The sequence below is a fragment of the Phascolarctos cinereus genome, unplaced genomic scaffold (genome assembly GCF_003287225.1).
Source record: "Phascolarctos cinereus isolate Bilbo 61053 unplaced genomic scaffold, phaCin_HiC Scaffold_726;HRSCAF=1367, whole genome shotgun sequence".
NCBI classification, from domain to species: Eukaryota; Metazoa; Chordata; class Mammalia; order Diprotodontia; family Phascolarctidae; genus Phascolarctos; species Phascolarctos cinereus.
Window position 1 is genome coordinate 136,299,417 of NW_027556098.1, and position 25,443 is coordinate 136,324,859.

The 25,443-nt window shown below is 38.7% G+C and overlaps 1 protein-coding gene across 3 annotated transcripts in view; it reads left to right on the top strand.

The window, feature by feature from the left end:
- Window positions 1–896: 896 nt before the first annotated feature.
- The window catches only part of ERCC3 (ERCC excision repair 3, TFIIH core complex helicase subunit), a 44,427-nt gene continuing 19,880 nt past the window's right edge, over window positions 897–25,443 (top strand). Inside the window, exons 1-10 of one of the 3 annotated variants that reach the window (XM_020967156.2) lie at window positions 897–1,092; window positions 3,528–3,733; window positions 4,283–4,519; window positions 10,326–10,375; window positions 10,780–10,915; window positions 11,017–11,181; window positions 13,989–14,193; window positions 14,756–15,070; window positions 19,917–20,101; window positions 22,318–22,520. In XM_020967156.2, coding sequence (XP_020822815.1) covers window positions 1,065–1,092; window positions 3,528–3,733; window positions 4,283–4,519; window positions 10,326–10,375; window positions 10,780–10,915; window positions 11,017–11,181; window positions 13,989–14,193; window positions 14,756–15,070; window positions 19,917–20,101; window positions 22,318–22,520 — 1,730 coding nt within the window. In that variant the 5' untranslated portion in view covers window positions 897–1,064. The other 2 variants (XM_020967157.2, XM_020967158.2) reach the window with 2 other exon arrangements.

A 25,443-nucleotide genomic window follows, 5' to 3' on the forward strand; every position in this document is an offset into this window, starting at 1 on the left:
TTCAGGTCTTGGCTAAAGTCCTACTTTCTCTGGGCCATCTCCAGTCGTCTTGACACTGGACTCCAGTGACCCTGGAGGAGAGAGTAAGGCTGATGACTTTGCACAGCCCTGCCTCACTTAAATCCAGTCCACTTGCAAGTCAAGGCATCACCCTCCTGACCTCTTTGGTCCTCTTCCAGAATGAAGGACAAACAACAATTCTACCTTCTACAAAAAGCCTTTCCCATTCCTCCCGAATTCTAGTCTAGCCCTCCCTCTGTTGATGATCTCCAATTTATCTTATATAGCTGTAGTTTGTAAGTTGTTTTTGTATGTTGTTTCCCCCATTAGACTTGTTGAGAGCAGAGGCTATTTTTTGAAACCCCTTCTCCTGTCATTTCTCTCTTTTTTTTTTGTCTAGGCAATGGGGTTAAGTGACTTGCCTAGGGTCACACAGGTAGTAAGTGTTATGTGTCTGAGTCTGGATTTGAACTCAGGTTCTTGACTTCAGGGCCGATGCTCTATCCACTGCGCCACCTAGCTGCCCTCAGACATTTCTTAAACGATGAGCAGCATCCCCTCAATTTCCACGGATAATTATGTTTACTAATGTATGAAAGAGTCGGTCCTAAGAAAAGTTTAGACCAGAGGTTCTTAAACTTTTCTTAGGACCAACTCTTTCATACATTAGTCCCAAGGCTACCAATGTGGTCGATACCATGATCACTAACTGTGGGTGAGGGCAGTCAGCCAACAAGCATTAATCAGAGCCCCACAGTAGGGACACAAATGACGGGGAACGAAAAAGAGTGAGCCAGGCGGAGAGGAGGAACTCCGAAAAGAACGAGCTTCCGGGTGACGTCACTCAGGGGTCCACTCGAGCCACCTCCCCCTCTTGGGAGGCGGGACTTCCTGTTGCTTAGCCGGAAGCTTTCTAAGTCGCAAGCGCTTTATTTCGGACAGGGACCCGGGCTTGGAGGACGCTTCTCTGGGTCCCGGAAAGATCAGCCCCGGGGAGGGGGTCTCCCGGCGTGGTCGTCGTGGTCGTCCCCGTCGCCACCGCCTCTGCCGACACCGTTCCCAATATGGGCAAGAAGGACAAGTCCGACCGCGGTGAGACTGAGGCTGGGGAGGGGGCGCCTTGAACGCCATCCTGAGGCCCCGTGCCTAGAGGGAGGCGCCCCCTGAGCTACTTTTGTGCGCCCTGTCCTTGCCCTCTCCTCAGCCCGGGGCCCTGGCTGTGGGTATCTCCGCCCTGCCCTTGTCCCTTCTCTACACCCACCCTCTGGATAACCTCATCAGCCCTCACGTCCTTGTGGATGACTCCCAGATGTCTTCAGAGTGGCCCGAAGCTTTCACAGCTTAAAACTTTGAGAACATCTGGTACATCCAGCCCCATAACCACCCCGAGCTCCAGGCCCGCATCACCAGATGCCAGTTTTGAATTGGATGTCCCTTAAGCATCTTAAACACATTATATCAAAATAAAACTCATCTTTTACTCCAGACTCATCTCTTTTAATCAAAGGTACCACCGCCCTTTCAGTCACTCTGGTTCCTAGCCCTGCTTTTATCCTCCATCCCTCACTCTGATTGACCTCACGCATCCCATTAGTTGCCTCTCTTGTTTCTGCTTTCCCAGAGTCTTTGCATTTGTTCCCTTTTGCCTCACAGCCACCACCCTAGTTCAACTTCTTATCATCTCTGGCCTGGACTGTTAGACTCACCTTTTAATTGGTCTTTTTGTATCCAGTTTCTCCCTTCTCCAGTCCCTCCTCCACACAGCTGCTAAAGTGATTTCTCCTAAAGCAGGCACTCGAGTAAGTCACTCTCTTTCTCAGCAGTGACTCCTTATTACCTCTGATATCAAATATAAACTCTTATGTTTGGCCTTTAAAACCCCTCACACTGTACCTTTCCAGCCGTGTTAAACTATTCTCCCCTCCAGACACTCAGTGGTCCAACTAACCTGGCCTACTTCTGTTCTTTATATAGTGCATTCCATCTAATTTCTCTCTTCTTTGTACTAGCCATTCCTGGTACTTGTACTTGCCTTCACTTGCCTTAGAATGTCTAGTATTCTTTAAGACAGCTCAAGTACTACCATAAGCCTTTCCTGATCCTCCCAGACACTTGTATATCCTCCCATCCCAATGAGTATGTATCTGTTTTGTATATTCCTGTACATATTGTTTCTTCTCATAGCTCTCTGAAGATGGGGATTGTCTTTGTATTCTAGAGTATATCATAGTTCCTGGAACATAATAAACAATAAGTGAATGTTGATGAGACAGAGGGGAGCAGAGATCAGCTCTTAACCTGGTTTTCCTGAAATTAGTCAACCAGTCCACAGACATTTGCTGATTGCTTACTTATGCTAGGCACTTTCTGATCAGGGAGCTCCAACCACATTTATAACATGTACCACCATGTCTGAGACACTGTCCAGTTACTAGGGATGCAAAAATTGATGCATTCAAGGATTTCACTGTCTAATGGGACAGGAGCAATAAACATGAATGTCTGTGATATACAAGAAAGTGAGTATGCAAAGAAGGTCACAGCAAACAGCTATGAGAAATTTAAGAAAGCTCACATATGTTTTCCCTATTGCTTTATTTATTCTTGAATTACAGGCGCATCTGTTGGAGTGGAGTCAGTGGGTAATCATCTGTAGATTCAGTGTTTATGAAGCTGTATCTATGTATCTCTGTACTCTAGATATCATCTGTCGATCATGAAGAGTATTAGAACATGCTTTATTCATTGTTGAATGCTACTTGCAGATGGTAACTTGAAGAAGTATACTTGATGATGGTGTCATTTGAATTTTGGCTCAGGGTTTCTCCTGGAAAACACAGCTACATCTCCCAGATATGCCTCCTTAAGACTCCTCTGATACTGCCACTACCCTGGTATATGCCTGTTTCAATAGCCTACTAGTGGGTCTGCCTATCTTAAGTCTCTCCTCCATTCAGCCATTAAAGTGAGTTTTTTAAAGTACAGGTCTGACCATGTCTCCTCCCTATTTAGTAAACTCCAGTGGTTCCTTCTAGGATCAAGTACAAAATCCTGTTTGGCATTCCAAGCCCTTCATGACCTAGTCCCACTTTACCTTTCCAGTCTTCTTACATCTTACTCTTATCCATACTCTTTGATCCAGTGACAGTGGCTTCCTTGCTGTTCCTCAAACAAAACACTCTACCTCTTGGCTCTAGGCATTTTCTCTGGCTCTCTCCCATTCCTGGAATGCTCCCCCTCCTCATCTCTACATACTGGCTTCCCTGGCTTCTTTCAAGTTCCACCTAAAACCCCATATTCTACAAAAAGCATTTCCCAACCTCTTTTAGTTCTAGTGTTTTCCCAATGTTTACTTATTGTCTCCCTCATTAAATTGTGAGCTCCTTGAAGGCAGGGAATGTCTTTTCTCTCTTTTTCTATCTCAAATGCTAATAGTGCCTGGCACATAGCAGGCACTTATTAATGTTTATTAACTGACTGACAAAAACTATTTAGTCTATGTTTCATTGCTATGACTGTATTTGCAGATAAAAAGAAGTCTAAGAAAAGGCACTATGAAGAAGAAGAGGATGATGAAGATGATGCCCCCGGGAATGAATCTCAGGAAGCGGTTCCATCAGCAGCTGGGAAGCAAGTGGATGAATCGGGGACCAAATTGGATGAATATGGGGCTAAGGACTACAGACTTCAGATGCCACTAAAAGATGACCATGCCTCCCGCCCTCTTTGGGTGGTAAGAGTTCCAAGTCAAATCAATAAGTATTGACACTCTCTGCTAGAAGCTTAGCATTCTGACAGATGAAAAGGAAGTAGATGATAGACTGCCCACAAGATATTTATTATCTAATTACAGAGATAATATTTACATACAAAACCATTAGAGCAGTCTAAGATAGAATATAAGGGAAACTTTAGTTTGTACCTGAAGGATTGATAGTGTTGAATAAGTAGTAAGGGCATGCTACAACTGAAAATTATAGCCAACTCACCAGTAGGTCTGGTTCAAAAGAGGTGCCTTGGTATGAGTTCCTTACAATGTAAGAGAGTATCTCTGATTCCTTGTTATGTAAGAGAGAGGTGTTCTCTCCCCATCCTTTGTTTCAGAAGTGCTTATAGGAGTAACCTTTATATTAGATGGAGGATATTCTCAAAATATAATCTAAAACACACAGTGTATATGTGTACAAGTTATCTGTCGTGATGTGATTTGAGTGCTATAGGATAGAAGTTTTTCTTACTCTTCTCTCTGTCTTATGACTGTCATATTTGTCATTTGTCTCAGGCTCCTGATGGCCATGTTTTCCTAGAAGCTTTCTCTCCTGTTTACAAATATGCCCAAGACTTCCTGGTGGCTATTGCCGAGCCTGTATGTAGACCAAGCCATGTGCATGAATACAAATTGACTGCTTATTCCCTATACGCTGCTGTTAGTGTTGGATTGCAGACGAGTGACATCACTGAATACCTCAAAAAGCTCAGCAAGACTGGTGTTCCAGATGGAATCATGCAGTTTATTAAGGCAAGTGACTAGACCTTAAGCAGTCCCAGAGGCTTCTGCAGACAGTATTAGTAACATTTATATCTGCCAAGTGCTTTATAATGAATCTAGAAATTGATTGGGTTCAGATACGTCCTCTGTCATGTACTAACTTGTGACCTTGATCAAGTCATTTAGTATCAGATTCCTCATCTGTAAAATAAGAAGGTTGGACTGGATGACCTAGAAGGTCCCTTCCAAGTTTAATATACCATCTTCTCATCCTAGTTATTAATTTAAAACTGTCCACACAATTTTGTACTTTGGATTCTAATGCTATAATATTTAAGAATCAACCAACTTTTGAAAAGTACTCTGCTCTTAAAATTAAATTATTGATACTTTTCTTTTTATATCACAGTCATTTCTGTTTATAGCCAGATCTGCCCTAGCCCTGCCCTGAAATTTAACCTTTCCTTTTAAAGAAGAACAGAAACAAGTGACATACTGGCTGTGTCTGGCAAAGTATACACTGTACTGCCCTTGTACTCCCTTGCTTCTCTCTTGAAAAGAAAGTGATAATTGTGTCATTATTTGTTCTCCTGAATGATTATGTGATCCTTATTCTTTTGCATGTGGAGGAGAAGTGATCATGGGACTGCTTTCACATGGGGTGACTGAAGAGATAGGTTTACTTACTTTTGTGTAGAACGCACCCAGATGTGGGTGGGCAGTGGCAGGTGATGATGACAGGCTTAAGTGCCACCAGTGGTGTGTGTACTCTTGGGTATAGTCCTAGTGATATAGTCCTTTATTGGTCATTTCTTCCACTTTTCTTTTTTGAAACAAAACTTTTAGCCTTTCTCCCTTTCTTTTCCCCTAAAATAGAGTACTGCTTCATTAATAATTTCATAATTGAACACTCACTAGCAGTGTGACTCTGGGCAAGTCACTTAATCCCAATTGGTTCACCAAAAAAAAACAACTTCATAATTACTATTTCTCAAACTGCTGTTGACTGTTGACTATATTTAGATTTGAGACTGTCAAAAATTATTTGCACTGTGTAATGTAACTCTTTCTAGGGTACTTCATTATTACTATTCACTGTAATTGATAGTGAGTTGATGATTTTGAGAAACCAGGCTTAGGTGTTTCATGAGGTAAAGGTCAGATTTCAAAGGATCGTATAACCTTTTTCTAGGCTGTTGTTTAACCGGCTTCCTCACCTCCAATGTCTCACTCTTCTAATCCATTCTATATTTCACCACTTCTAGATTCTAATATACAAATTTGATTGATTCCTCCCTTGCTCAGAAATCTTTAGTAACTCACTGTTGTCTGCCTAACAAAGACTAGACTCTTTATTTTAGCATTCAGAATCCTCAATCTGGTAACAACCTATGTTTCTAGCTTTTGCTCACATGATCCTTCTTTATATACACTTTGTCCCCCAATCAAGCGAGCATGTGTCTTGCTTTCTTACCTTCATGAATTTGTTCACATTGTATGCTACATATGCTCAGAAATTGATTCTCTAGCCTCCACCTGTATCCTACCTGTCGATAAAGGCTTAGTTAATATGCCATCTTTTCATTGAAGCCTTCCCTCATCACCTCAGTCAGAATCTCTCTTTTCTCAGAACTCTCCTAGTACTTCAGCTGTTGTTCCTTTCCTGAAGGGGGCTGTCTCTTGGAGAGGACAAATGAGGCAGGAAGACCTGTTGTAGAATGAAATGAGAAGCTTAGACAGCATTAGTAGCAAGATGGAAAAGCACTGGCAGATCTAAAAGAGCTATTTTGAAGGAAAGGCAGAACTTTATAGTAAATTGGATAAATATTTTAGTTGGGATAGGCATTGTGTTACCTGGAAGGTCAACATAGAACCTATGCTATGTGAATGCATCAGCTAACCTTGTTAGAATCTTATGTCACTTTAAGAGGCGAGGACCCCAGGATAAGGAAACTTTGGACATAAGGAAAGGTCTGGATCTAAGGTATTGCCTTAAAATCGGTGACTAAGCTTAGTGTACTAGATACCCTTGAAGTTGGGGGTGGGGGACTGAAAGGGGTAAGGAGTTATTGGGCCAACTCCCCAGATTTGCTGTAGGCCAAATTATGAATCTTTGATTATCAAGGTGATGCTTTGAGCACTTAATAAATAATTATTCCTAAGTTTTGTCGTAGATGCATTTGTCATTATTACTTAATGTGTTGTTTCTTAACCTAGCCATAGCTAAACACCTAAGATAAGTCAAATGAGTAAAGCAAAGCTAAAAATGTAAATCCCAGCATTATGTTGTCAGGGACCCAGTATTACCTGTTTGAGCTACTGCTTTGGTTATGGGAACCCCACATTTCAAGGGTGTTCTTGAAAGTGACAAGGTCAAGTTGCATTCTTTTGTGAATACTAGCATACTGTAGTACAGCACTGCTATGCCAGCTGCTTGTGAAGCCCCAAGAAAAGGCCAGTTCCAGCCCACAGCTTCCACTGTCTGTAGAAAACAGATACACACATTTTCCCAGCAAACAGATTTAGAAAAGGTTAAGTGGCTAATGCTTCCATACATCCTAAGGGAGTGCCTCCCTATTCTCTTTATTTCTCATATTCCAGATTATTCAAAACCTTGCATGTCATGGTAGAATAATGGTGACTAGTAAGATCATCAGTAGTACTTTGCACTCAAGTCCTTTGTTAAATAACCTGTTCCTATTCCTTACCCGTAGGTGAAATTGTCTACGGGTTGCTCCTGGACTATCAAGTTCTGCTGTCCAGTTATCTCCACAGTTGCATAAACCTTTCTTTATCCCTAATTGTGAGACTGTTGACTTAGATGCTCTACTAGTTTCTTCTTATTGTTGATGCTCCCTGCCTTAAGCTAATGTAGTTCAATAATACTGGCAAAGGTCCATGATCCTTTTGCTTCCAGGTTAAAAAAAAAAGTACCATGTAGTCTTGAGTATTTTTTTAAATTATGTGCAAGTTCATTTCATATCCTAAATAGTTTTTCTGAAATTTAATTGGTCATAAGAAAGTTGGAATTTGGACAGACTTCAGGAGACATTGGAGGATAGAGGGCCTGGTGTGTCATGGTCTGTGGGGTCACAATTCAGATACAACTGAACAACAACAAAAAGAAATTCAGAAACATAATATTCCTAGAAACTTAATTCTCTTCCATGTGGAGTCTAGCCTGCCTTGACCCCCTTTGAATCATAAATTATTTTTCCTTGAAGCATAATAAAGTTTTGGAATTAACATGGTTGAACTTTCATCTTTCACTGAATGAATAACTCACTGGCTTTACATACAAATTAGGATGCTCCATAGGAACTTGGAGGAGCTCTCCAAGGACCTCTTAGAATCAGACTATGTGACAATATTTCATCTCTAGAAGGTCTGATCCTTGAACTCTTTTTTTTTTTTTAAGTGAGGCAATTGGGATTAAGTGACTTGCCCGGAGTCACCCAGCTAGTAAGTGTCAAGTGTTTGGTCTGAGGCCAGATTTGAACTCAGGTCCTCCTGACTTCAGGGCCAGTGCTCTATCCACTGAGCCACCTAGGTGCCCCTTTGAACTCTTGAAGGTGGAATTAGCTAACAAGCAAATCTCAAGGATGAGAAAGTCCACTTTAAGTATATCTCTTCTTAGGCTATATGTGAGCAAATCTCTGTGATTTCCCACCTGTAGGAACTGTGGTTCATTTTTTTAATACAATGTTCAGCTGGTGGCATGGGACATGGGAACATCAAGACTCAAAAAATTGAATATTAATTTTATCTGTTGAGCAGTGGAGAGGTACTGGTTGGTATGAGTGTACTGGAACACATTTACAGACAAGCGGTTACAAGGGAGAAGCAGGATTAAGGCTATCTTCAAAGAAATGTATGAGTTTAAAAGAATAGGGTTGGTCATGTGGTAAGAACAAGGGAGAACCAATTGATAGCCCGTATACTCCAGTGGTTTCCATACTCAGTCAAGAAAAATTGAGGGGAGTACAAATGATGAAGAATTCTACCCACTTTCTGATAGAGGTAGATAATGATAGATGGACTAATATGCATAGTAGACTTTTTGGACAGTCCAAAAGTTTGTTTGCTTGACTGTGCATATTTGTTACAAGGGTTTTGTTTTTCTTTCTTTCCACTTTCCCCCCCCCATCACCATGGGGAGGTCAAAGGGAGAAAAAAAATGTTTGATAATTGGGGGGAAAATTATTTTTTAAAAAAGAGAAATTGAGGATAACCTACAGTACATTGGTTAACCCCATGTATCAAATTGGTAGGAGGACATAGAAAAGAGTTAAACAGGACATGTATGGGTGAATTGCAGTCTGCATCTTTGGAGGAGGAAACAACCACATTAATAAGATTGCACAGATCAGTGGAATTATTGCAGAAAAATTGGAAGCAAGATAAGTACCTATTTGGCGGGGGGAAGGAATAGCTGAATAAATTGTGGTATATGAATGTAATGAAATACTGTCAATACAAAAAAAGCAAAAAATATGAGAATTTATAGTAATATAGGAGAAATGCATATCAGCTAATGTAGAGTGAAATAGCCAAAAGTACAGCATACACAATGACTACTTTATGATAAGTGTAAATAACACTAGAAGTTGGCTTTAATGGCAGTAACCAAGTTTGATCCCAAAGAACAGATGATGAAACACAATTCCCTTTCAGTAGTGAAGTACACAGCTACAATCAGATGTCATTTTTTTGGTTGAAGCATTTGAAAAGAGAATTAACAAGCCATTAACAACTGTAAGAAAGAATGCCTCAGATCACTAGTAAGACAATGCACACCAAAACAACCTTGAGGTGAAATCTTACACCTTGTAAATTGGCAAAGATGAAAGAAGATGAGAAAGTCAAAATTAGAGGCATTGTGAGAAGATAGGCACACTAGTGTGTGGTTGGTGGAGCTCTGAATCAGTACAACCGTTTTGGAAAACAATTTGGAATTATGCAAATAAATTGACTAAAACAATTTCCCAATAAATGACTGTAAAATTGAACTCTCTCGTAACAAAGACAGTTCAGGAAAAATAACTGACAAAAAGAATTACAACTTTTTTAAAAATAAGTTTTTATTGGTCTTTTTTTATGTCACTAAAATTTTCCCCTTTCATTCCAAGTGTGCTATCCCATGACAACTAGTATTTTTTAAAGACAAAAAAGAAAAAAATCAGCATAACTGATCAACATTTTGAAAAAGTCGGAAAATATGTGTAATGTACATTTGTGGACCCTCTCCCCCCACCTTTGTAAAGGTAAAAGTGTTTTCTCACGTCTCTTCTTTTGATTCATGTTTGTTCTTTGTAATTTTGCATATTCACTTTTGATTTTTTTCTGTGATTATTCCATTTGCACTGTTATAGTCATTGTGTATATCATTTTCTTGATTCTGCTTTCTTCAGTTTTCATTAGCTGTTTTTATGCTTCTCTGTGTTATCCTATTTGTCATTTCTTAAAGCACAGAAATATTCCGTTATGTTCACATACCATCGTTTACTTAGTCTTTCTCCAAATGATGGGCATCTACTTTGTTTCCAATTCTTTGCTGTCACAAAAAGTGCTGCTATAAATGCTTTGGTGTGTATGAAGATTTTCCTAACATCACTATAGTTTCCTTGGGGTATAAGCCTAAGTAGTGGAATCTTGTATCAAAAGGTGTGGACATTTTAGTCACTTTATTCACATGTTCCAAATTGTTTTCCAGTGTTCCATTGTTCTGGACAATGGATTGGCAGAATTGATGTATCCCATGCCTGGATATGTTAATATTTTCCTGATTCTGAACCACTTGTTCCTAATTTGTCTTTGGTTTTGTTGTTAATTATAGTTGTGTACTGTCAGCTATGGAAAAGTCAAGCTAGTGCTGAAACACAACAGGTAAGAAATCAGGGGCCCAGGGGGGGAGAGAGGGAAATGAAATCTATTGATAAACCAGTGCCCAAGGCTTTTGCATTCACTTTGCCCTCTACCTAATCAGAGGGAGTAATGGGGAATGTTTCTGAAGTTCTTGGCAAGAAGAGCCCCAGCTCTTTGGTTTTCTTAAGGGGTCATTTATTTTGCCATCATTTCTAGAGATGGTTAGCTAAGTGGAATGGTTTTTATGGTGACAAGAAAGTGGAATTAAAGTGTGTGCCCATTGCCTGGGGAGCAGTCAGACGTCATGTGAGCCAAGAGTTCAGTGACCAAAATTTTTTGTAGCATAGAATGTTAAAAATGGAAAGGTCAGAGATCAGCTAAATCAATATCTCTCTGTTCTTTTACTCCTTCTTTCCCTACTGTAGGTATTTTGTTGAAAGCTCTCACCCAGATGTCATTAAAGAACTTCTCCAGGACCAGGTGATTCGAGAATGCCGCCTGAGGAATGCTGAGGGAGAAGAAACTGAGCTCATCACTGAGACCTTCACAAGCAAATCTGCTGTATGTTGGGTTCCTGGAATGTGAAAATGTTTTTCTTAATTCTGTATCCCTTAGTTCTTCTCACCTGTACTGCAGCTCTTAATTCTGCCTTTTCTTTGTAGATTTCCAAAACCAGCGAAGGAGGCAGTGGACCCTCCACATCACAAGGAACAGATAGTCAAAATAAAACAGATGTCCCTGCAGACTTGTTTGAGTTTTATGAGCAAATGGACAAGGATGAGGAGGAAGAGGAAGAAACACAGACTGTATCTTTTGAAGTCAAACAGGTTAGCAAATACACTTTCCACAATGGTTTATTCACCAGGTGAGCTGCTGAAAGCTATAAATTTGGTTTCATCTTAAATCTTCCTTTCTCACTCCTTCCGTCTTCTCACTTTCCCAGATTCTAGGCTCCCTCCTGATGACATAGCCTTCCTAGCCTCCCTTCCGCACCTTATACCCCCCCAATTTTTTTCATTCTTTCTTTTTTCCTTCCTTCCTTCCTTTCTTTTTCTGTCTCTCTCTTTCTGAGTGTTTTTTTTTTTAATTTTGAGTTCCAAATTTTCTCCCTTCCACCCCTACCCCACCCATTTAGGAGGCAAACAGTGATATCAATTATACATGTGAAGTCATACAAAACATAAATCCATGTTAGCCAGGTTGCCCAAAAAAAAAACCATAAAGCAAAAAATATAAAGAAAGTGAAAAAAGTATGCTGCAGTCTCAACTTAGAATTCATCAATTCTTTCTCTGAAAGTGGATAATATTTTTCATCATGAGTCCTTTGGAATTTTCTTGAATGGCTGTATTCATTGGAGTAGCTCCTGACCTCCCTTTCTTGCAGTGGATGCACCTTTATTCATTCTCCCTCTGGCTTACTGGTCAAGATGGGGAAATTTTTCCTGATGAATTGTTAGGCTCATCTCTTTTGAGGGGCCTTGGAGCTCATTGAAGAATCCCTGTAGTATCCTGGGATTTAATTCAGTCAGTACATTGGAGAGCTGGAAGAGCCTTCCCTCTGTTATTTGGCCTCTGCCAGGCTATCCTCCATGACAGTGTTGAGCCCTTTTGATAAACCTATTTCTCCCTGTTTTATGTTCTCCTTGGTATTTATAATCAGAAGATCATTTAACAAAATTCTCTCTGGTTGTTATCGTTCAAGGACTCTTGTGTAACATTAGTATGTCCATAGGAGACATTTTGGTGGAAGCAATACTTTAAGGCTGCATTTTGTTCTACTGAATCATACTTTTTCTTAAATCAACAAACAGTAGTTACATTGGACTGTTATATTTTTTACCTTTTCCCATCAGTTATATGACTAAATATGTGGTCTTTGGGCAATCTTGTACAAGTTTGCCTTTTCCCTTCTTGTACTTTTGTCAGTGGTATGCTAAATACTGATGCAGATCCTTCCCATAAAGATGAGAAAGTTGGCTCAGAGTCATCCAGGGAGGAAGAACAGAGCTGGGACTCAACCCCAGTTCTTATTCCAAATCCATTGCTGTTTCTACTTCAACACAGTTTTCAGTGATTTAAAGGCCATGATTCAAAGCCCTTCAGCTTTCAGGCTAAACAGTCTCAGTACCTTTAGCTTTTCGTGTTGGTTTAACCCTTTAATCATCTTTACTCTTGACCTCTGTCCAAGTCTACCTTATTCTGACTAAAAAGCAAAGCATTGTATAAAGGATCTGACAGGTACCACATTCAGTGGGAGATTGATGTCATAGTTTCAGTACACTAGTGTCTCAGTCACACAGTCAGAGTGACAAAGTTTAGTTTTTGGTTTTTGGTTTTTTGAAGGAAGGGAAAGGAGATGGTACGAAGAGAAGTAATTAAGAGAAGCACAGTGCTACTTCTCATGGCTCATGGCAGTTATTTCCCATGCTGTATTGAAGTAGTTTATTTTCCTTCCCTGAGTGCATTTTTCTACGCTTGGCTGGATTACTGACTGTGCTAATTGGCCATAGCATCAACCTCCCTGACCCTCCCAAGGCTATTGCCACTCCCCAACGGTTTTATCCATAAACCTAATAAGTATTCTTCTACTCCACCTCTGATCCATCTGCGTAAGGCTGGAGGCTGCAAAAGAGCTATGAGTAAATATCCATGCTTTATTTTTGTCTTTCTTTTCCCAATCCCTAGCATAGTAACTGGTTTATAATAGGTGATTAACAAATGCTCACTGATTAATTATCTTTTAGATTCTGAATCCTATGTCTAACCTACTCTCTGGGGCATACAGAGTATAAGACACAGCCTCTGCCTTCAAAGGGGCTAAGTGATAGAGTGCCAGACCTGGAGTCAAGGAGACTCCTCTTCCTGAGTTCAAATATGGCCTCAGACACTAGCTAGCTGTGTGACACTAGGCAAGTCACTTAACCCTTTTTTCCTCAGTTTTCTTATAAGTGAAATGAACTGGAGAATGAAATGGCAAACCACTCCAGCATCTTTGCCAAGAAAACCTCAAAATGGGGTCACAAAGAGTCAGATATAACTGAAACAGCTGAAGCACAACTGCCTTCAGGAAGCTTATAATCTAATAAAAAGGATGATACATAGGCATGTAGGTTGGTAGTTACTTATGTCATCTCAGTCTCTTTTTGAAGTATTAATATATCTCTGATTTTTCCCCCTCATTTGATAAGTATTTACCTTCAGATAGCTTAAAAATTGATCCCACAGCGATTTCAAAATCATGTTACCTCTAGCACATATTTCTTCTGTTTCTTGTGTGTGTGGTGGCTCTCGTCCATCTCTTCTACACAACTTTATTTCCTAAGAGTCATTTCCCGCTTCCTTTAATAGCACCTCAGGAACGTGGTGGCTCTGCTTCAATGATGATGAAAACAGATGGCTATAGAAACTTTGTGTAGTTATCGTCCTTCTTCCAGCTGCATCTGTGAACATGCTTGGAGTGACTGCCCAGCTGGTTCAATGTTGTTGGGTTTCATTGCCTACTGTGGCTCTGTAACTCTGTCTAGTTAAGTTCTGAAGAGACTGGCTTAAAAAGCAGTGTTCTGAATATAAGTTCTACTTAAACATTAATTCTGTCAAAATAGTCAACAAAATTTCATAAATACTTCTTTTCCAGGAAATGATTGAGGAGCTTCAGAAGCGCTGCATCCATCTGGAATATCCATTGCTGGCCGAATATGATTTTCGGAATGATTCTGTCAACCCAGACATCAATATAGACCTGAAACCCACAGCTGTCCTCAGACCCTATCAGGAGAAAAGCCTACGGAAAATGTTTGGGAATGGACGTGCCAGGTCAGGGGTCATTGTCCTCCCCTGTGGTAAGCAACCTTAGGTGTCATTGAGTCCAATCCTCTCATTTTACAGATGAGGAACTTGAAGCCCAGCACAGCCTGTTAGTAAACAAGACCCTTTCCTCTGTTTGGTGCTTCCCGCCTTTCCCTCCTCCCTTATAAATATCTCTAAAACTGATGTTTTCTAATAAGCAGTTATTTCCAATAGAGCTATCTTTGATTGGTCTCACAGCATGTTTTATCTCTTGTTTAGGTATCAGCCCTGAGATCTCAAGATCAGGAACTGCTGTTGATTTTTAAGAGCTTGTTTGTTTTTAAATGGAATAAGCCTCCACCTCATAAGAATGAGTCTGCATATTTCAGTGACAGCTATTTCAATTTCTTTATGGCATTAATTTGATCTTTTATAAGGAATGGTTTAAATTGTTCTTGTTCAAGGTCATTTTATAGCTGAAAGCAGAAAATGCATATAATTTTTTCTCTTTTTCAAATAAAAGTTTCTCTGTTGGGTACCAAGTAATGAGATTGGATGTTTTTGCAGTTTCTCTTGAGCTGCCCCTGGGTGAAGCTTTGTGGCTTTTTGTTGTAGGAGCTGGGAAATCCTTGGTGGGTGTGACAGCTGCGTGCACTGTCCGGAAAAGGTGCCTGGTGCTTGGCAACTCAGCCGTGTCTGTGGAGCAGTGGAAGGCGCAGTTCAAAATGTGGTCTACCATTGATGACAGCCAGATCTGCCGGTTCACTTCAGATGCCAAAGACAAGCCCATTGGCTGCTCCATCGCCATCAGCACCTACTCCATGCTGGGCCACACCACCAAGAGATCCTGGGAGGCTGAGCGAGTCATGGAATGGCTCAAGACTCAGGAATGGGGACTTATGATCCTAGATGAAGTACACACCATACCTGGTAAGCTAACTGGCTGTGGTTGAGACTCTAAACTGCTTTCTGGTCTTTTAGAGGAGAGGTAGGAAGAATAATAACAATACCAGCAAACTACGTGTTGCCAGGTAAACATTGTAGTTTTTGTTGGGTTTGTTGGTTTTTGGTTTGTTTTTTTTTTAATTTTTAAGTTAGGGTGCATCTCTGAATAACACTCATGCTCTCTCTATGGCTCGTTAGTATCCAGATCGCTACTGGTATTTGCTCTAAGATCTCCTATATAGCACTTTGAAAACTGAGAGCTAAGAGCATTGGGGTTCTTAAAGGTAATATTTTTAAAAGAGGCTCAGATGTTAGTGTTTATGATTATATAACAGTAACCTTTAATAGAATGGTACATTTACATCTCACTAATTCAAGCTAATGGAAGTGGGAATAAGGAATGGCAAGTTAATGGCAGGTCTATTTTAGAGAATATTAATGAAATGGTTTTATTTCTTACATATGCACACACACACCCAGTGTTTAAACTGAGCTTACAAAGTTTCACATAGTGCAGTGGTTTCCATATTTTTTTGAGCATACCAGCCTCTGTCTGTAAAACAGTTTTGAGCATGTACCCACAATATGTATGCTTATAAATTATATATGTGAACATCTGCACTAGTAATTATGTACGTTATTAATTATGCAAAAATAGAAATTTAAAGAAAGATGAGATAATATTTGCTACTAGAGTCAATACAGAGCCACTGGAATTTTTTAGTAGGGGAGTGACTTAGCCTTCTATGGGAATGAGACTTGAAGCCAGGAGACCTATCAGAAAGCTGTTACAGTAATCTAGGTGAGAAATGATGGGTCCCTGAGCTAGAGTGGTCATGTGAGTAAAGAGAAGGGGATAGATGTGGGAGCTGTTTTGGAAGGTAGCAGGGGAGGGAAGGGAAATTGCTCATCCTCTGTGATTGACTATCCCACCCAAAATAAAAAGTGGGGAAGCAGAGCTCTTGGTCACAAATTACTGACCTGGTGCATAGAGTGCATTCTGTGAGGGGTGCCAGTACCAGGTATGAGATGATCTAGGAGGCAGTCAATAAGTAAAAGGTAGTGAATTTTCCAATAGTACCTGCTAAGCTGCTTCAGTGGGTTTCCAAATAGTGGTTAGATGATAGCTAACCTGAGGTCAGAGGTTAAGACTTGGCACAATGGAGGAATAAAGCTTGGCATGGTTGTTTTGGAGGCAAATCCATACTTTATTGAGTACATAAGAATTGTTTGCCAATTACATCTAAATGAGAGTTCCTACAGTGCTTGAGAGTACTTTAGTATAATTCATCCTATTAAATATTTTAGATATTTTCCCTGTAGGTTTAGGGATTTTTTTTGTCTATTATTTCATCTGTAAAAAACACTCCCAGCAAGAAAGTTGGAGAAGAATGCACATAAGTCCTTTTTCTGTGACTTAAAATTCCCCAGGGCAGTGAGTGGTTAAGTGACTTTTTGCAGGTCACGGGGAGAGAGAGAGAGAGAGAGACAGAGTGTGTGTGTGTGTGTGTGTGTGTGTGTGTGTGTGTGTGTGTGTGTGTACACCCATATGTTCTAAGATATTTATAGCAGCTCTCTTTGTGGTAGCAAAGAACTGAAAATTGCAGAAATGCCCATTAATTGGGGAATGGCAGAACAAATTTTGGTATATGATTATGATGGAATACTGTTGTGCTATAAGAAATGATGAGATCTTAGAAAAACATGGAAAGACTTGTATAAAATAATGAAGAGCGAAATGAGTAGAACATTGTATACAATAACAGCAATATTGTTGTAAGAATGACATTGAATGAATAAGTCATTTTGACTATTATAAATACCCAAATTAAATATAACGGACATATGAAGAAAGAGGCTATCTGCATCCACAGAAAGAACTGATAAATAGAAGTATAGAATATGTATAGAATAATTTTAGAACATATACCTGTTTAATGGTAGCCATGTGGGGGAGCAGGGGAGAGGAAAAAAAAGAAATTTACATGATAACTTTATTATGTTTTTAAGAGAATAGCAAGTTGTACATAGTAGATTTGCAGTTTCGTATGCACTCATCTTTTTTATTATTATGGAAATGCTTATTTTATTTCATAAATTAAAAACAAAATTTTTTAGAAAGTGGTATATGTCAGGGACAAGACTTAAACAGAGTTCTTCTTGAGGCTAAGATCAGTCCCTCTGTCCACTAACATGCTGCCTCCTGTTGTTTTAATTACTGTTGTTAACTTGAATTGTCATTTAAGAAAGAATTGACACAGAAGTAAGCTTTAGTTTTCCTTTACGAGCATTATCACAGAACATGAATTAGTGGAGTCTAATTTGTTAAATTTTGACTGTATAATAACATCTCACTTATCCAGTATCATTAGAAAGGAGGTGTTTGACAGACTTGACTTTGTATATAACTGAAGTACATTTAAGCATCAGAACTTTTTTATATTAAATACTTTTTCTCACAAAATTTTCCAAAATATATTAATCCCTTAGGGAAGTGAAATCTTTTAAAAGAGCATACCAAACATAATTTAGGTTTTTCTTCATAGTCTAGGACAGTGGTCTCTAAAGTTGGGTATAGGAGCAGCTAGGTGGTGCAGTGGATAGAGCACCGGCCCTGGAGTCAGGAGGACCTGAGTTCAAATCTGGCCTCAGACACATAACATTCACTAGCTGTGTGACCCTGGGCAAGTCACTTAACCCCGATTGCCTTGCCAAAAAAAGCCCAAAAAAATAAAAAAATTAAGTTGGGTATAAACTAGAGAATTTATTGGAGTGTGGAAGGAAAATAGTAGAACTTCTATCTATATTTATTTTTAATCTAGAAAAAATAAAATTGGTCTTTACATACGTATGTGTGTGCATGTGCATGCGTGTATGTATCCTAACTGAATCTAAATTTCAGACATGTCACATAAGATATATAAGGTAGTCTGAGGAGGAATTGAAGTTCCATAACATGAAGGTATTGACAGTGGCACCCTTGCTTGTTCATTCTCTTTTGTTACATAGTGACATAATTCAGTTTGTCCCTGGTTAAATGGATTTATAAATTATATTACCTAGTTTTAACTAAATTAACCCTCACAAAATGGATAAGTGGCTTTAAAAGATTCCAACAAAAGAATACCACTTTATCTTTTGGCCTAAAGTGGACCAGAGTTGTAAAATGAGATGTGCGTATTCACACACGTCCAGTGTTCTGAAATTGTTGTGCCTGACTATGCTTATTTATTACAGTGTAGGGTTTCTATTTGGGGTGGGTAATTTAGAGATCAGTTAATGGGTAGAGGTAGAAATGGGAAGGAAGAAAGCAAAAAAATACTTTTGGGAGAAAACAAAATTCAAAAAGGAAAATAAATTACAATTTTGTTACTATTTTAAACATCTTAAAATATAATATATACTTTAAGAAGAAAATTGTACCAGGAATTCATATTTAATATGTAATCTTTTTTTGTTCTTCATATATCAAAATGTTAATATTTATTGAGTTATTAATAAAAATTCATTAGTTAAAAACAATGAAAGTAAACTTCATATTGGAATAATTCTAAAATGCAAACACAAATGAACAAGAAAGTGGCAGAGCCAGCTCTTCTACTCTTTGTCATTCAGTTACCAAGCGTTTATGATACAACCATATGCCAAGGCTCTGCACTAAGTTCTAGGAATACAAAGAAAAGCAAAAACTGTTCTCCTGCGCTCAAGGAGCCTACATTCTAACAGGGAGACAACATGCAAACAAGCTCCTCATCAACCGCATTCTGAAATAAGAAACAACGATCCAATCAGATCTGACAGGTTAGCCCCCCAAAAATGAAAAAGTATCAAGAAGATTATTTAAATACTGACTTAACATTGCTTGTTAACAGTGAACCCTGCCATAAGCATATATCATGCCTTGAAATATCAGCTGTTAATAGTATGAAACCATCATTAGTAAGACACTTGGAAACTAAGCTTTTATCCCCCGAAAACATGTATATATCATAATAATTTATTTATTGCATACTTTAAAAACTGAATTAAATTTTCTGATATTTTAAAACATCTTCCAGAAAGAGTCCCAATAAATTGTGTCTAATGGAGCTATATACATTTGAAAGTGGAATCTTGCTTTCCCAAATAATTCTATTTCATGGAATATATAAAAAAAAACTAATTTTGAAGAAGGGAGCTTCCCAATATTCCTTGTCCACTCTGGGCCTCTGCCATCTTGTCCTACCATTCAGACTCTTCAGGGTAGGATAGTGAAGGTATGGAGTTCCTTTTTCACTAGGGCCCCATTTTCTGAGGCTCAGGGAGGAGGAAGGACCATTTCTCCATCATTCTGGTTCCACCTCCCTAGTCATTCAACTTTTGTGAAAGTTAAGCTTTTTATTAAAAGGTTTCATGTTCCAAGTTACAGTGTTCTTCAGAAACCTATTTTCCTATGTAATTTGAGGTTCAGCTGTAGTACAGATGTTGTAGACTGTATTTGGAGTTTTCATTTAAGTTCTCAATTACCTATAATTTCAATATTTTATCTTGGGTATTGGGCCTGTACTTGTTTGCATGACTTTAAAACTATCTCTATTTTCTTCCATTCCTCATTGATCTTTCCTCCATACCGACCTAATCATTTCTATCATGCAGCTCCAACTCAGAGATTAACACCATCTAGTCTATCATGATATTGTTCTGACAAATAGAACCCATATGTTGTGTTTTCTGTATTTTAAAATGAAAAGTCCTGATAAGATTCTAGTCATTTATAATATCAAGCTTGGTGTGGCTTTCCTATTGACCTTTCATATTGTTGAAAATATGAATAATGTAATTATTTCCCCAGCCAAAATGTTTCGACGAGTTCTCACCATTGTGCAGGCTCACTGCAAGTTGGGTTTGACTGCTACCCTTGTCCGAGAAGATGACAAAATTGTGGACTTGAATTTCTTGATTGGACCCAAACTATATGAAGCCAATTGGATGGAACTTCAGAATAATGGCTATATTGCCAAAGTCCAGTGCGCTGAGGTGATAACTGTTTCTTGTTGTCAGAGTTATGGGGAGGGGGTACAAAGGAAGAGGTTTAGTAGGGTTGTTAAGGTTAATGTGTGTGGTATTTGTAATGTGATACATCGGGCTGCTGTTCTTTGGAGTAGGTCATTGTTTTCAGAGCAGGAAAGGGGAATCAAATCAGAATGCGGTTTTGGCAGTTTTGTCTAAGGCCTAGAGCAGAGCCACATATATGGGGGTAGAGAAGCCTTATGTAGTTTCACATGCCTGAGGCACGGTTGCCATTCAGTATCTTGCCTTTCTATATTACCTATATCTTGCTATATTAATTGCCTGGAGGATCTTATTTCTGAGTACATTGATAACATTCAAAACCTGTAAAAGCTTTATTCATATAGATAAAACTTTACTTTAAAATTAACTCTTTTCACTCAAAACAAATAATTTGAACTGGTCTGACTTAATATTTTTAAATCCTATGTGGTTTCTTGTAATGTCCCAAAATCAGATTGGTAGGCTTTTGCGAGTATCCAAAAAGTTGCATAAAAATCATTGGACCAGCGAGTAAATGTTTTGACCACCAGATGGCACTAACCAATCTAGTTGAAAATTTTTTTGTACATTCTATATTGTGATCACATTTTTTGCTTTCTAGTAGAAATAGTTCTTTCGTCATTTGATTGACCACTCACAGTAAGGTGGTTTTAAAAAGCTGGAACATTTTAAGTTATCAGAAGACTTTGCCAAGATCGTGTACCAAATAGTGTATCTTCTGGGTATTTGACTTTTAGAAGGCCTTTGAAAACATTTTAGATCAAAAGCTATTTAGAAACAACAAAGCATAAGATTGTATGGAGCATTTTTTCATAAATAGAGAATGCCTTTAAAACCAGGAATCAGCAAGTAAAGATTAATAGATAGTTCTCCAAGGATCATTTTATAATCTGGAAGAGTAAGGGCCCATTGTTCTGGGCAAATTCTTCTTTTGTAACTCATTAACCCAAAATGCATTAGAGGTTAGATATATGAATAAATTTTTAAAAGATTTTTCATAGATTCATGGTTGATGGTCTTAAGGTATCAAAAGAAATTAGAACTGTTTTGAAGCTTACATTGACCTCCCACAGATTGACCCTAAATGCCCCCATTGGACGTAGAACATAGACTGAATAGATTATTGATACTTCTGTGTGAAGTGTTTTGTGTTATTAAAACCCTGTCATCCATTGGCAATTTCCCATTGTTTAGAACTATTGTGCACATTTTCCTGTTTTCTCGTCAAAGCAGGTTGCTGCTTGTGTAGTTTAATATCTCTGTTTTTATTACAAGTTATAAAAGTTTTAATACACAAGTATTTAAATATACAAACAAGAATGCCAAAAAAAGATTATAAGCTTTGACTACTTATATATGTATTAAGGTAGTAACAGAGTCATCCTGTTTACTCCCATGTTATCTTTTTTTTTTTTACGTAGTCATAGTGTATATGTTCTCTTGGTTCTCTATCACTTCATAGAAGTCTTCTCACATTTTAATTGATCATTCCCCCAGATGTTGTAGGCAAAGAATATGAGTATCTTTGTAGCTTTTATGGTATAATTCTGTTTTCCTTTGTAGAAAGATTATACCAGTTCACAGTCTTTATCGGCTTTGCATTAGTGTGACTGATCTGTCTACCCCCACGAGCATTTTTCTGATTTTGAGCTATCTTTGACTGTTTAATGGGTGTACGATAGTGTGTCTCAGAGTTTTTAAGGGTAGGTTGGCATGGTGGATAGATCCCTGGACTTGGAGTCAGAAGGACCTGGGTTCACATCCCATCACAGACACTTGTTAACTGTGTAACTAGTGTATCATTTCCTAATGGAGACATTTTTCCTTTGAGACTATAGATCTAGAATTGGAAGATACCTTAAGCGGGCATTTAGTCCAACCCCCTCCTTTTAAAGGTGAGATAATTTTGATTCAGAAAGGCTAAACAGCTACCTATGCAGGAATTAAGGAGTGGATAAATAAATTAAAACTAGATCTCATCACCAAATTCTTTGTTCTTACTCCTACCCTGCTGTCTCCCAAGGTCTGTTGCAAATGATGAATATGAGAAAGTGCTGACTGGTTGAAGAGAGCATCAAATGTTTTGTTGGTGACCATATGGAAATTTTGGAGCTTAGAATACTAAGTATGCTAATGACAGGATATTGAGAGATTATAGCTATCTTTCTGTTTCACTTTAGGTTTGGTGCCCAATGTCTCCTGAATTTTATAGGGAATATGTGGCAATCAAAACCAAGAAACGGATATTACTGTATACCATGAACCCCAACAAATTCAGAGCCTGCCAATTTCTGATCAAATTCCACGAACGAAGAAATGACAAGATCATCGTTTTTGCAGACAACGTCTTTGCCCTAAAGGAATATGCTATCCGGCTGAACAAGTAAGTTTGGAAAATGTGATCAAGAGCTTCCTTCACCTCAGGGGGAACTTTTGCACTACTGGGCATGAATATATATGTATGAATATGACCACAGTGTTTCAAATAGTCTTTCATAATGCTTCAAGTGTCCCTTTATATTGTATAGAGGCTAAAGTATTAGATAACCGTAATACATAGTTTTTGAGGAAATGGTAAGAGAAATTTACTTTGAATGAAAAAGGACTGGTGAGTGTTTGTTGATTCTTAGAACAAGGTAGGGTTCTACACGTTCCAGTGATTGCAGTAGAATGCTGAGTGTTTTGAGGACTTACCCTAGATGTAACAAAAACAAACTTAGTAACAGGGGGAATAGGAAGTATTAGCACCAAACTTCCTTTGTCTCCTGTGCCTATCCCTCAAAGCCAAAATATGATCTAAGAAATAGTGCTCGGTTTGGTGTATTAGTATCTGGATTCATGCAGGCATGAGATTTCTTAGATGAAGCTAAAATTAGATCAGCTTATTTCAAGACTTTTCAACCAGGGTTTTGGGTTTTTTTCCCCCTTTTTGGTGAGGCAATTGGGATTAAGTGACTTGCCCAGGGTCACACAGCTAGTAAGTGTCAAGTGTCTGAGGCTAGATTTGAACTCAGGTCCTCCAGACTGCAAGGCTGGAGTTTTATCCACTGTGCCACCTAGCTGTCCCACAAGACTTTTATTTATGTAGGATCTTAGTACAGAGATGGTGCTTCTGACCTCATGATCTGATCCTAATCAGACTTTCTACACTGTTGAATAGTAGCAAGTTACATGGCAAATGAAATAATTATAACCAGGCCTCATCCGGAAGACTCTTGTCTAACATCCTAAACTACCTAGACAGAGTATGGTCAGTGATTAGGGACAAAAAAAAAAGATCTTGAGCAGTCAAACAAATGTCCCAAAGTGAGGACAACTAGAATTCACGCACTGGACTTGAGCTCCTCAGACCTTCAGAGCCTGCTTGGCCTTAATTTAGACTCGTTTCTAAGAAGCCAGCAAAATTGTTCAGTAAAGCTAGGCATTTTTGTTTAGATGTATTGTGGGGAAAGGCATTGTTGCTAATTTACAAATGCTTTTTCTCTGTTCATGGAATTCATCACCTCTTTTGAAATTACTAATGTGTTATGGTAGAAAGTTATTGTCATTATTGTACCTCTGTTCTTTCTTTTTGCCCTGCCTCCAACCAAGAACATCCTTTCCATAACTCCCCGCTCGCTTCCGAACATCCATCAGACCTCTCTAGGTGACTAAATTAAGAGTATCTTTCACCTTTGTTATTCTTTTAATTTATCAGGATTGAGATTTAACAGTGCTTTTGGAATATTGTTTGCATGACTAGTATTTTGGGAGGAGGTGGAGGTATGAATGAATTGATTCTGAATATAGAATACAAAGGAAGGAAATAGATGGGATCTTTGTTGAATAAAAGAGGACTGCCAGGTGCCTTCGTAGAAAGGAGTTTGTCTTTTCTTTCTTTTTTTTTTAAGGCAGTTGGGGTTAAGTGACTTGCCCAGGGTCACACAGCTAGTAAGTGTAGAAAATTTTCTTAAGTTTATGGTCTGACTTCAGCCTTCTAAAGTTTTAGAATATTGGACTTGTTGGGTAGTCTATTAAGAAATAGTATCAGTTTGTGGAACATGATTGCCCTTCTTTAGTCTTTTTCATGTGGATAAAAACCTTCTCGGATGTTTGCCATCCGGGGACCCTAGGAAATTGAGAGATTGTGCATTATGAAAATAGTTTGATTTGGCTTGTAATGAATACAGAAAAATAGAAATATGTAAAAATATCCCTAATTTGACCAGAATTTAAGCCCTTTCCCACCTGAATATACCACAGCCTTTTGGCCCAGATGGAGAGTTCCCATGGCTGCCATCAATTTTTTCAAAAGTAAAGCCTCTGGTTGGAAGTCTGTGGTTTGAGCAAATTGCTTTATTACTATATGAGAGCCTCTGTTTACTTGTCTAGAGACTATGAGTGGCCTTGTCTTGGGGAAAGAATACAGTTTTATTTACATGGTGTGGATTGCTGTCTTGATAACAAAGAAAACTTTAGAGCTCCTCTCTACTAGTAGATGGTAAGATAAGATACGGTTGCGAAGAAAAGCTCGTAAGCTTCTCAGTGTATAAAAAACAGAGGTGATTGGCTTTTCTGACCCTTGGTGTTTTTGGGTGAGTGCTGGGAAATGTCCCATAGAAGCTGATCCTTCCAGCTTTAGATCTATGATCATGTGACCCGTAGTAGTTTCTGTAGCTCACAAAATGGGTGTTTAAAAGTCATTGCCAGTCACCATTTACAGTACTATCAGTGCATACAAAGTGCCCAACAGAGCTAGTGATTGTTTGAAACCAACTGTGGAGATGTTTGGGAAAGAATGAGAACAACTTGGTGAAAATCTGAGATGCATAGAGTAGATAATTCAAGAGTACTTCGAGAAATTTTCTTGGTTTGGATTTGTTAAAATGCTTTGAAAGCCTTGCAGATGCTAATTTTATAGCCTGTCTAGTCATCACAGAATAATAAATTTTAAATATGGAAGGGGCCTCAGAGGGCATCTAGTTCAATTCACTTATTTTGTAGATGAGGAAACTGAGTCCCAGAGAGGGGAAGTGACTTGTTCAAGATCAAACTAGCAGTGAGTAATAGAACATAGAATTCAAACTCAGGTGTTCCTCTGATAGTAAGTCCAGTGTTCTTTCTCGTATACCCATACTTCCAGTGTTGGTAATAATGGCAAACAGAAATATTACTGTCACACTTACAATCCTTCCTTGGAATTGGGGCAGGGAAAAGAGCAAGGTTGAATCAGACTTCCAAACCCACATTCCACAGCCTCCCTACCAAACTCTACAGGAAGCCAGAAGATTGAGCAAACAGAAGCTTAACTCAAGATTTGTAAAACC